General features: G+C 39.3%; 1 protein-coding gene across 1 annotated transcript; it reads right to left on the bottom strand.

Moving 5' to 3' along the window:
* Nucleotides 1-511: 511 nt before the first annotated feature.
* Nucleotides 512-10,085, bottom strand: dlx4a (distal-less homeobox 4a). Its single transcript, XM_012827163.3, has 3 exons — nt 9,644-10,085; nt 7,099-7,292; nt 512-2,335 (listed from the first exon to the last, which is right to left on the bottom strand). The coding sequence occupies exons 1-3, from the start codon at nt 9,957-9,959 to the stop codon at nt 2,084-2,086; spliced, it is 762 nt and encodes a 253-aa protein (XP_012682617.1). The 5' UTR covers nt 9,960-10,085; the 3' UTR covers nt 512-2,083.
* Between the last annotated feature and the right edge of the window lie 1,782 nt (nt 10,086-11,867).

Below are 11,867 nucleotides of genomic sequence, written 5' to 3' on the forward strand. Positions count from 1 at the left end.
AATGTGCAGCAGATTCCAGTGTGCCCTTTGATGATGACAACAATGTTCAACACGATTCTCCATCATTAAGAGATCCCATACTGCTTGTGTGGCCATGCCTCACCCAGCCCTCGTGTGTCTGTCGCTAGGGAATCCCTCATCCCCCCCAAACCCATCGATTATGGTAGACTATCTGGGCCTCTCGGTTAACAACAAAGCGACATGAAGTCACTCAGTATATTAGCAAATACGCTTGGGCTTAGTGTAACGAAAACACAATCTGTAGTAAGCACACTTGGCAAATACGAGGTCCACGATACAGCCACAGAAGTGCCGAACGGGGTGATTTGGAGTGTGGAGGGGGAGAGCTCAACTGCACCAGCTGCAACTAGGACTGTTGTAGAGCCCAGAAGGTATACGGTTTCGGACGGGCAGTGATAATCTATCGTCAGCGCAATAGACAAACAGTACACCATGCAGCTGTGGAACAATGTTTGTCCCCTGTAAAACCTTCTGACCTACTGGTTGGATTGGACATTTGTTCAATTACGGGTATATGTCCGTTCCGAGTTCAGTGTATATATTTTAAGTCTGCAATGGCTACTATTAAAACGGTATCATGACAGCAAGTCTTGAGTCTTGAAATATGTAATCTATAAATAATGTGTGTTTTGAAAGATATAACTGGTCATGGAACGCTCGACAAAGAGGAATCACGCATAATGTCAGCCAGTGAGTAGGCTAATGTAACAGGGTCATTTCTTACCTTCACAGCACTTTTAGTTCCCATTCTTTCCCTTTCTCAGCTTTTCCTAGGTCTATCAGCATCACACCTGCATTTGATTCCGCGCAGTGGCGAATCCTTTCCATCCCCCAACAGTTTGTAGAGGACGTCTCTATCGGGCCTTCCCCGTGGACCCTTTTCATACTAAAAGAGACATTTGTAGTCTGCAAATTGCTAGTAATTATACTGCCTGAGTGAAAGCTCCATTTAACAACCGTGCCCTAAATGACCTTTAATTGACGTGAGCATTTTACAAAGCTTAAGGAATTCCTCAAATAAGACCCCCATTGCTTGTACAGATGTTGTCTAGAAAGAAAAAATGGGACCACATCTCTTCATTTTGATGTGTCATACTCTATGACTAAAATTGATACTCTGCTATCACCTGTTACACATGGTGAGATTAGTGATGAATTCTAAATAAATAAACTTCTGGCCACAAGGACTTAAGTTAGAACTCTGCCATGGCATACAATACAAATATCTAGATAATGCCTATGAAATATGCCCATTTTATATCTTTTATATCTAAGAAATGGCTTTAGGTTATTGCTTATATGATTTCCTGTGAGTTCCGAGAACACACTTCCAAGCATTTTGATCAACAATGCTACATACAAAATGAACTAAAACTGAATATACCACAAATATTTTCTTTATTGTCTATGAAATAGTCTGAGACATTATAATGTAAAATAGCAATTCCTGTAAAAGAATAAAAAATAAAAAAAAAGGAAAAACTATGAGACAAAACATTTTTGACAAACTATGTCGGGACAATAAGTGTAATTTAATGTAAACTTACTAGAGAACCCTAATCTGATGCTACAGATTAAGAAAACAAAACAAGCATAAACATAAACAAATTCAAGATGAAATCGGATCAGAATGTTTCCACCTGATAGATAAGCAGATTTTTGCAAGCAGTTGGTTGTGTTAATAGTTTTGCTCCACATATCAAAATCAGCTGAGCAAAAGTAAGTTTAGAAGGTATTTCAAACTTGTGTTAGCAAACAAAATTCATGTCAAAGGCAGCTGGACACAAAACGCCATCTGTCCAATGAAAGTGGAGTCAACATCTGTTTCAGTGGAAAAGTCATTTGGATTTCACCAAAAAAAAAACCGTCAAGATGGAAATTCAGCAACATCAGAACTGTTTACAACCTTCATACTGAAGCATTCCTGCGTACGTCAAAAAAACAGAAATGGGTTTGCATCCACATCTTAAAGGCAGTTGCTCTCTCAACAGCGTCAATAGAAAGGCACACGGAGAGGACACCCAGGAGCTGGGCTAGCATGTTGTATGGTAGATGCTCCCTATCACATCATTTGAGTCCTAGGCATAGAGTCTTGGTGATGACCAGGGTACCAGTGACTGAAAGAGTTCATATATCCACCAGAATGCATGGGGGCTCCTTTGGTAGTCATAGAAACGTCCCAGAGCGGTGGCATTCCGGGTGAGCAGGGCGGAGCGGAGGAGATGGCGTGGAGGTGCTCCCCTTCAGGTCCACTCGAGCCGTGCTTCATAATCTTCTTGTACTTTGAGCGTTTGTTCTGGAACCAAATCTTAACCTGTGAATTGAGAGAAGGACAGAGAGAGAGAGAGAGAGAGAGAGAGAGAAAGAGGGAGAGAGAGAGGTCACTTACTAATATCATGAAATGCCATCACTTTCAACACCATAAAAAGTCATATTTTTGATGTGATATGATTTTTGTTATATGATTTTTGCTAAAAACACAATTGATCTGATTGACACATGAAAATGTTATTAAAGAGACACGCATAAGCCACCGCCAATCAAATATCAACTCATTCACCTTGCATGCAAGCATTTGGCCATGTAAATGTCTGACAGTCATAAAGAAGTGTTGGGCTGGGTGGCTTGGTGACTGAGGCAGCGGGTTAAAAGTGTCTTAATTGCTGTGACAGCTCTAGGAGTGCCACAGAATTGCAAACATTCACAATTTCCATGCTAGTGCCGCGCATGGGTTTGGAAACAGTACTGTGACACCCCAAAATGCACACGGAACAAAGCAGCACATGGGTGGCTCGCCAGGGAATATGTGCTGTAATTAACATGACGGAGCGAGTCACTGTGGGCCTGGCACGCTTTAGCGGTTGTTTTCGGCGTGATACGAACAATGAGGGCATTTTTATAGATATTTTGATTTAAGAAGATGGGAAAATGTTTATGGAACCGCAGCACCCACAGTGCAGTAAAATTCTCTCTAGTAAAAGGTAATTATGGTAATGTATTCCAAAGCTCAGTCTCAGGCACATTACAGGCAAGTCTAACACTTCGCATGTACAGTAACACACGATAGTAACATTATCCATTTTAAACACGAAGATGACGATGAGGAGGAGGAGGAGGAGCAGGAGCAGGAGGAGAGTTAGATGAGAGCTGGTGCTGTTGCTGGCGATGGATAGTGATGACATAGTAAAACTATTCTGAAGATGATCAAAGACAGCATCCACTTTGCTGACTGTTTCATGTATAGAACAGGCGTCTCCGATGTTTCAAACGGTGGCCATACTTCCATTCACACACATACATACAGTCAGTTAGATCCAAGCAGCAAGTAACAGACAGGTGTTGAAAACAAGACCAAGTTATACCGTGTCATTTTAGCTACAAAATCATCACTAATGCTGCTTTGTTCAATTCCAGACAAGCAAACATATTAAATCAATCAAGAGCTGAAAATAAGGACCAGCCATTCCTTTTTTTATACATCAACCAGGGCCCATAAAAATATGCTGCAATTACTGGTGTGGATTTCAATAGCTACAGAAGTAAATAACCAAAGCTTTTAGCTTGATATGTGTGCTAATTGGGTAATGTTAGATGTTAAATTTTTTTTTTTTAAAAACCTCAAAGACTCAAAGCTCAAAGACCTTATGACACCTGTTAGACAGTAATACTGGGTGGGCAACCAATGCAAGAGTTCATATGACCAGCCAATGACTCCATATACAGGCAATGTGACTAGCTTATTGACTTCAGGGGTATGGTGGGACAGAATACAGTGTGTGGACAATAACAGTGTGTGGACAATACCAGTGTGAGTCCTCCGCAGGGAGCATCTAAGTGGTGGAAAAAAGAGCACAATAACTAACAGCACTGAGCCAGAATGGTAAGCAAGGGGAATATGAAAATGAGTCAGATAGCTGCTTGCTGGCTGGAAAAAAACAAGCCTGTAAAATAAGAATGATGGAGGAAACAGAGGATAAACGATTTGAACGGAGCATTCAATATGGACTGGATGGGATGTGTGTGTGTGTGTTGGGGGGTTGAGTTGGTGCGTGCAGTTTTGCAGGTGCACTTCTGGGGAGAAGCGATGGAGTGGGCACATGGTTCTGACAGGTAAATAGTGCCATTGACGACAGTGGAGCGTTTTGGCCAGCAATACTGGAGTTGTGGCCAGCCCTGTTTCTCAGTCTGTGTGTATGTGTGGTGTGAGTGTGTGTGTGTGTGTGTGTGTGTGTGTGTGTGTGTGTGTGTGTGTGTGTGTGTGTGTGTGTGTGTGTGGTCTGAGTGTGTGTGTGTGTGTGTGTGTGTGTGTGCGTGCGCGCGCACGTGTGTGTGAGAGAGAGAGAGAGAGCAAAAGTGATTATGTATCATGCTTTCCCCATTGAGATAACTGGCAATTAATGAAAAGAATCATTATCATCATAATTTCTGCGTGAATCACTGATTCATCACATTACATGTATAACATATAATACATATATTAAATACTATGATATATTTTCCTATATAAGTAATGCCTACTGATGTAAGGTCTGGGTTGGGTCTTTTTAAACATAACTTTCTTCCATGGCAGGCGTGTCAGGTCTTTAATCTATTACAGAATACAAATATAATAATTATATATTTAAGTTAAAAAGACTTCAAATGCATCTTAAAGTCAACCGAGCCCCATACATTGCCAAGCCACCACTATTTTGCAGCTTCAGATGAGTTGAGTTTAAAAAACATTGGCATTAAACTTGCAACTTTGTGTGCTTCACATTAAAGTTTGTGTAAAAGCATTTGAACTGAAGAAATAGCTCAAACTGGTCCAATATACATTTCAACATGCAACTTTTGAAGAGCCCTTTTTGCATCATAAGTCTTTTATAGCATTTAGAGTGAAACCATTGTACTGAAGGTCTGCTGAACAAGCTGTCAAACTGAGAACACACAGAGAAGCTGGAATAGACACAACAATAAATGTCAACATATTTTCTTTTTGAGCTCATTTTTATTTGAGCTCATATGTATTTTAGCTCATATCAGAGCTTAGACTTTCAGAGGGTGAAAGGGAATTTTATTGAATACTGAGAAGATTTAGACCAAAGTGTTTAAAAGCAGTAGTGTGATGGCGGTGCAGTGTTTCCTGTGAGGTGAAGTGTCCACTTTGGCGAAATGTTGCACCATTTCAGAAAACAGAATTACGACACGGAGCCCACACTTTGCACTTGTAACAGATGCATCCATGTTGCTGTGGTGCAGTATTAAAGGTCATCCTATAGTCATGGTTCTGCTCAAAGACGAGGAGATGTACGTTTGTTTCCTTTCATTAGTGTCGGCTGATAACCAAGACCACACCATTCACACCATTACGCATGATTTGGATATTTCATGTTTCAGCATTCTACATTCCATTCAATTCTGCTTTTTCTAAATACATTTGTAGATAGAAGACAGCAACCTCTTCACTGCTAGGGATGTCTGAATTTACTAATTTATGCGATTTTTGAAAACTACATTTGACTAAAAATGGACAGCTGGGATTAAGTATTAGCACTTGAAGGACACTCTTCAGTAAAATACTAGAATGAATTTCTCATTTTGCCAGAACATTGTGTGATACACACACATGCATTCAGCTACAAAAAGTTTTTGGGCATGTCTTTTCTTGTTTCTCGTTTTATGTTTAAGAATATGAACCAGATAATTACATTATTCCCCTGGGTTCCTCATAAAACTGAACAAGGGTGTTACTGTGGTAATATGAGATAAATGTCTAATCTCAAACGTAACTTGAGACTGACCACCAGCTCACCCTTACGAAATAAAGCGCATCAGTGAACCGAACTCAAGCGGTCCCAAATAAAGATGACAGCGGAGAAGCCATGCAGCTGGCAGTCCCCCTGAAACTGTTTCCAGTCGAAGGCCTCCTGAGAGGTCGACATGATTCCCGCTGAACACACTCAGGCCATTTTGATGACTGACAAAATGGCTTCTCTCGTTCTCTGCCCTTTCCGTGGACCCCTAGCTGCCCTGGCCTTGGTCGGGATTCCAGAAAATAGTAATGATAGCGATGGCTCTTAACAAGCAACAGAACAGAACACAGTCATAGATTTCACACACCTTTTCAAATAGTTTGATCTGCATTGAGCACAAGATTCCACCCTGGCAAGCCGTTACTGTGTGGAGTTATATAGTGTATTACTCTTTAGCCAGCCTTGCCAACGTGTATTTCAATAATTTTAAATGAAATCTTGGGCCTCAGTCATCCTCCAGATAGCAAAAAAAGAGATGAGTCAGTAATTAAACAACAGGAGGTGCCAAGACTCCTGGTGGCGTAAGTCATCTTACACTGGGCTGGCACCATCGAACCACAGCCAAGGAAGGTGCACCATACTGACGTACGGAGAGAACAACTTGTTCAAATATTTATTGCGGAGATGATGAAGACAGGGGGTAGGCTAGGAGTAGCACATCTGATGTTATAGTGTCAGCCTACATCTTAAGCAGACATGTTTGTGAAGCATGTTTAATTGATTCAAAACAACAGGAAAATTGTTGTAGCACTTCTCTTATCTATGATGTTTTATAAGTGCATTCAACCTAAATCACCATATATTTCATATGTGCATTTGGGAACATTTGTGTGATAATGATGATGTGAAGCATACTGAATATGCTATGAACACTTATGAGTACTACAATGCAGTACAGTATATCATCGATGCCTGCTTTGCCATGCCTGAAATTGTTACAAAGACCTGTTATCCTCAGTATCTGAGGAAACTAATTTCTTTGTGTCACTACATCAGGCCTATTAAAGTATTTAATGGTCAAACTCTTTTTTTCTCTGCATGGATCACAAGAATACAGTTAATTAACGACTCCATACCTTTAATTACCTCTTTTTGGCCTATAGTCATTTTAACGGTGGATTAACATACATTTCAACATTATAGTCACACCTCAATCTCACAAGACAACACTGACAGCAGCTTTTAAACCGATGTTGCATTAAAAAGAAACTCAAAAGCAGCAGTCTCTTACTCCTATTTTGATGTCACCACAAATTGCGAAATAGTTAAAAAGAGTATGTACCTGAGTTTGTGTCAGACCCATTTTTGCAGCAAGGTCGGCGCGTTCAGGCAGAGCTAGGTACTGTGTTTGCTGAAAGCGCTGATTTAAGGCCTGGAGTTGTAAACTGGAATAGATCGTCCGTGGCTTGCGAATCTTCTTTCCTTTGCCGTTCAGACGAATTTCTCCGTTTTCAATGACAGTTGGCTTTTCGTGATCTATAAAATAAAGAAGTACTGCATTATTACACTGATGCAAAAATCAACGAGGATATCGAAAATAGCTACTGTAGGCCCTAAATTCCAGTCAAACTACCATCGCGACCGACAGGTCTACCCTATTCATGCCAATTTCTATTAATAATGGATCATCAACCATTATCACACTGACGTCACGAATGGCTCGAATTTCCATGTATATAAAGAGCCTAATAAACTCCTGTTAAACTATTTATTCTAATACTTTCTTACTTGCAATGGGGTACCTGTGGAAATGGAACAAGGAGACTGATTTATCCCCAATAGGCCTAGGCTGTGTGCGAGGTAGTTCACATTAGCCATCAAAATGTAAATTGGGTTGGTTACATTACAGAATACATTACAGGCTTAATTGCTTAAATGTCTTGACCTACACTGTAAGCATATTGTGAAATTTGGATTTTACAAACACATTATGTTGAAGTAGGCCTATGCTTTTTTCCATTCTGAGGTGCGTTTCCCAGTCCCGCTGTCTCCTTGCTCACTAAAGGTGTTTATTATTCTACGAATGTTTCCCAAATTATCTCTAAAGCGTTTCCCTAAGAGACACATTCCTATGTATACCTTAAGATAATGAATCCATTTTTCTGGAATTGATTATGGTCATTCTCTTAGGTTCGAGCATGCCTGAGATAGGCATGAGTCAGATTGTAGCGCAGGTGATCATTATTAGAAAGAACATCAATAAGAAACGCTATGCAAATCTTTTTTTTTTTTTTTCCAAAATACGGTTGTTGTCTAGAAGTTATTAATATATTTGTATTCGCAAGGGATTAAAATGAACAGCTAATTAATTTTATTCGGATGTTTTTCTTTTTATTTAATGAAAGTAAAATGCGACATATATTTTGGTCTTCCATCGCAATCAATTCATACGTCCAGACACAGACACAACATTTTTAGGCTCTAAAACGTTTATTTCATCTGAAAACTGTGTTCAGGAATAGACCAACCGTACGAACGTATCTCTTGATAAGGTATACCTTAGCCAAGGACGCTCTGGGAAACTCCTCGAAAAGTTAAGGTACCTTAAGATATAGTTTACGAATGACGTAGCGTTGAGAAGGCTCTGTGAAACGGGGCCCATATTTTCATTAGAGGAGGTAAAATGAAAGCATATATATATATATATAATTTATCAAAATTATAAAAAAACGTCCATATCTCAACACTGAACACATTAAGCAAACTCTCCGCACCGTTTTTACAGCATCACTTGCAGTAATGCACGTTTTCCACAGAACAGCATGTCATTTAAAAGCAAATCTAGGCCAGTGAATTTAACAACAACAGCAAAGAATAATATCCACACCAATAATCATGAGTACAAAACATTCAGACATGAGTATACATTCAGACAATGGGGTAGTGATTGATTAGTATTGATTATGCTCAGAGATTAGTGGACGTTTTGAATTTAGTTTCCCTTACTGTAACCCTAGGCAAAATGTTACAACAATCATTATTTCAACAATATACCAGCATCGAAAAGGTTTGAGTGGGATTAACAAAACGAATGCGTTTCAAAATATGTTAAATTTACAGCATTCAAGCATACATTATTTGCTCAGTAAATATGTGTTTTATCTTAATGTTTCCTTCAAAGTACTCACGCAGAACTGAAAAGTATTCACGTGTTAAAGCCATAGGCCTAATCTATGAAATATGGCTTGGTAGCACGACTACCGTGGGCAACTACCTAATTAAGTTACGAGTTGGCATCACTCTTATCAGTTACGTCTTTGAAAAATTGCCCAACTCATTGTTCTCTAATACTATATAAACACAACCGGTAATACTGTGGGGAGTCGAAGAATGATTTCATTAGTGTTTAAATTCACCGAGAGGCGCTGGTGGCTTGAAACTCAAACAAAAATGGCCAAATTTGCTCAATTTGAATGCATTACATAAGGTCTATGTTGGCTTCCAAATGAGAACACCACAAATGATCTAGGGACCTATAGCTGATTTAACACAGCCTTCCAAGGCCCTGCAGTCGTAGGCTATGTCGAGTTATCTATAATAAACACCGGATGCATAGTTCAAGTTCAATGGTTTGGCTAACAGTGCCAACATGATAAACAGACAAGTGCAATTGATGTTTAAACGGTACAGTGGTGTTAAAATTAATTACACCCAAATGCTGATATATATCATTTTCATATCATATATATATATATATATATATAGGTCATATCATATGTATAGGTCTATTAATCCAGCTTACTTCAAGTATGATGGATTTTAATTACATTGCCTTCTTAGACGATATACATCGGCTGACTATGTGTCGACAGGTCAGTTTCGCATACCTGAGTCTTCGATTCTTGTGTGCCCCAAACCGCTGTTGTGGCTAGGCTGGTATGGAAGGTACGCACTCGGATGATGAGCGCCTACCGTGGCCGGGTAGGGGTAACCAAGAGAGCGACCATAAGAGGACGCGCCGGTGGAGAAAGGAGTGTCGTGCTGCGAATGTCCACCCGGATGCAACCCATGAACGGAATAATGTCCGTGAGACAAGCCGGGAGAGTGCTGTTGGTGAGGTGGGTAGCCGTGACCGAATTCCAAAAATGCCGATTTAGAGGGATCCGAAGCAACCAAATTGTCAGAGAGCGAACTCATAGTCATTATTAAGCGAGAGGTCCATTAACGCACCGTAAGTTGGGTGGACGCAAAATAAATCCAAGTCACCATATACATCCTTTAGTGGGTCACATGAACATAAAGAGCTAAATTCTTCAAAATTTCTGACCAGACCACAAACAAAAGAGCAACCTCAGTGCACTAGACATGATTCATGGGCGCTCCCAGTCTATCTTCACATTTCGAATATCGGGGGCGGGTGCGTTCCAGTCTCCGTTTGGTCAAATAAAGAGCTCTCTCTGATTGGTTGACGAAATATGTCATTCAGTCAAAGGATAGGGGACAAGTATACTGAACCTGATAAACACCCTGATTCATAATACAATTTTGCACGGATGGGTGATCTTTAATTACACCGCAATTCTATGCTCATTCATGCCATATGTTGGCTACAGAATGATCTTAGGAAATCGGTAACATAAATTCATACACTGGTTATGCCACACATAAATGCCACAAGCCAACTTAAACGTCGTTATCCTACTCACTTGCTATTAGTTTTATTTAGAAAATTAAGTTATTCCTTATTCCAAAAATCAAAACCTGCCAAATAAATGTTACACTATTTATCCATATCGTGGGTGATGTCTTCACTTTCTGTTGGTACATTTAATTTAGATAAAAACTGTACAGTTCAGAGATTAAATTAACCATTGAATGCATGAACCCACACAATGCATATCAGCTCAAGTAAATGCACCCAAATGTAACGAGATTTGGTCCTGTAAAATTGCTACGGTTTACACAGATTTCCAACGTTGTTTTAAATCAACTTTTTCTAGATTAGATGATGCGCTTTCGTTTTATGTTATATGATTATGATAATGAGCCAATGATTTAGCTCACTGGGGTTTCTGGAGCTTGCTAAAACAGTCACCCAACTATTATTGTAAAGATGAGATGCGCATTTGTTCTATTGCCCACCCAATGATTGTTTGAGGTATAATCGCTATTTGGGCTACAGTATAATCTCAAATGACATGATTCTAATCCTAACTCATTATTCTTAATTATGTGAAGCAGCCTATGTGTAAGGCATATCGTCCAAAACTAGTTAGCATCAATGTCCAATGTATCCATTCTTTCTGTTGCAAGGTGACTGATCTTAAATATTTTATTTGTTTCCAAAGTAAGCAATGACACATATTTATTATGACAGGTACGCTATGAATGGAAAAATACAACTGTAATTTCAGCAATATTGCTAAAAGTTTTACACATCATAGTTCTTGATACATTTCAAAAGTGGATTTAACATTTATTTAACTGACATTTGCTCATCTGAGATTTGTGTTTCCCCTTCAGCACCCACAGTTCTATAAAAATAAAAATAGTTATGCCACTGTGGACACAAAGAGCTTCTCGCTGGACTGTGATAATATTTTTGTTAAGATTAAGAAATCCCTATTGTGTATCAATTCATAATAATATAACTGCACAAACATTAAGAAGGTGCAGCTGCATGACCTCTCGGCATTAGTTAGTTAATACGTGTATACGTTTATTCAAGTTGGTTAGTTCAAAGGACGTCTTAAGATGATACAGATCAGTTCTACATATTCCAACCTGTCAAAAAATATCTTACCAAAATAAGACTGCATAGAAAGAGATCCTATTATAGGGACGTCGGCGTAATCCAATTTGGTTGGACAATTACTGACAATGGAAACTTCGATTTGTTTGTGGGTATGCCTAGATGGGAGACAGCACAATTTAATTCACATTCCCACTATAAGTGTAAAAAAACATCCCAACTTCATCCCGTTGTTATGCTGTTGCTTTGCATTTCACCAGTTGTTATTCTACTAATTGACCAATTCTATTTAAGTCCACAGTCCATAAGGCATGTGTAGCCGTACCTCACGCTTTATGTGTTCAAAACGAACCTACAGG

The sequence above is a fragment of the Clupea harengus genome, chromosome 1 (genome assembly GCF_900700415.2).
Source record: "Clupea harengus chromosome 1, Ch_v2.0.2, whole genome shotgun sequence".
NCBI lineage: Eukaryota > Metazoa > Chordata > Actinopteri > Clupeiformes > Clupeidae > Clupea > Clupea harengus.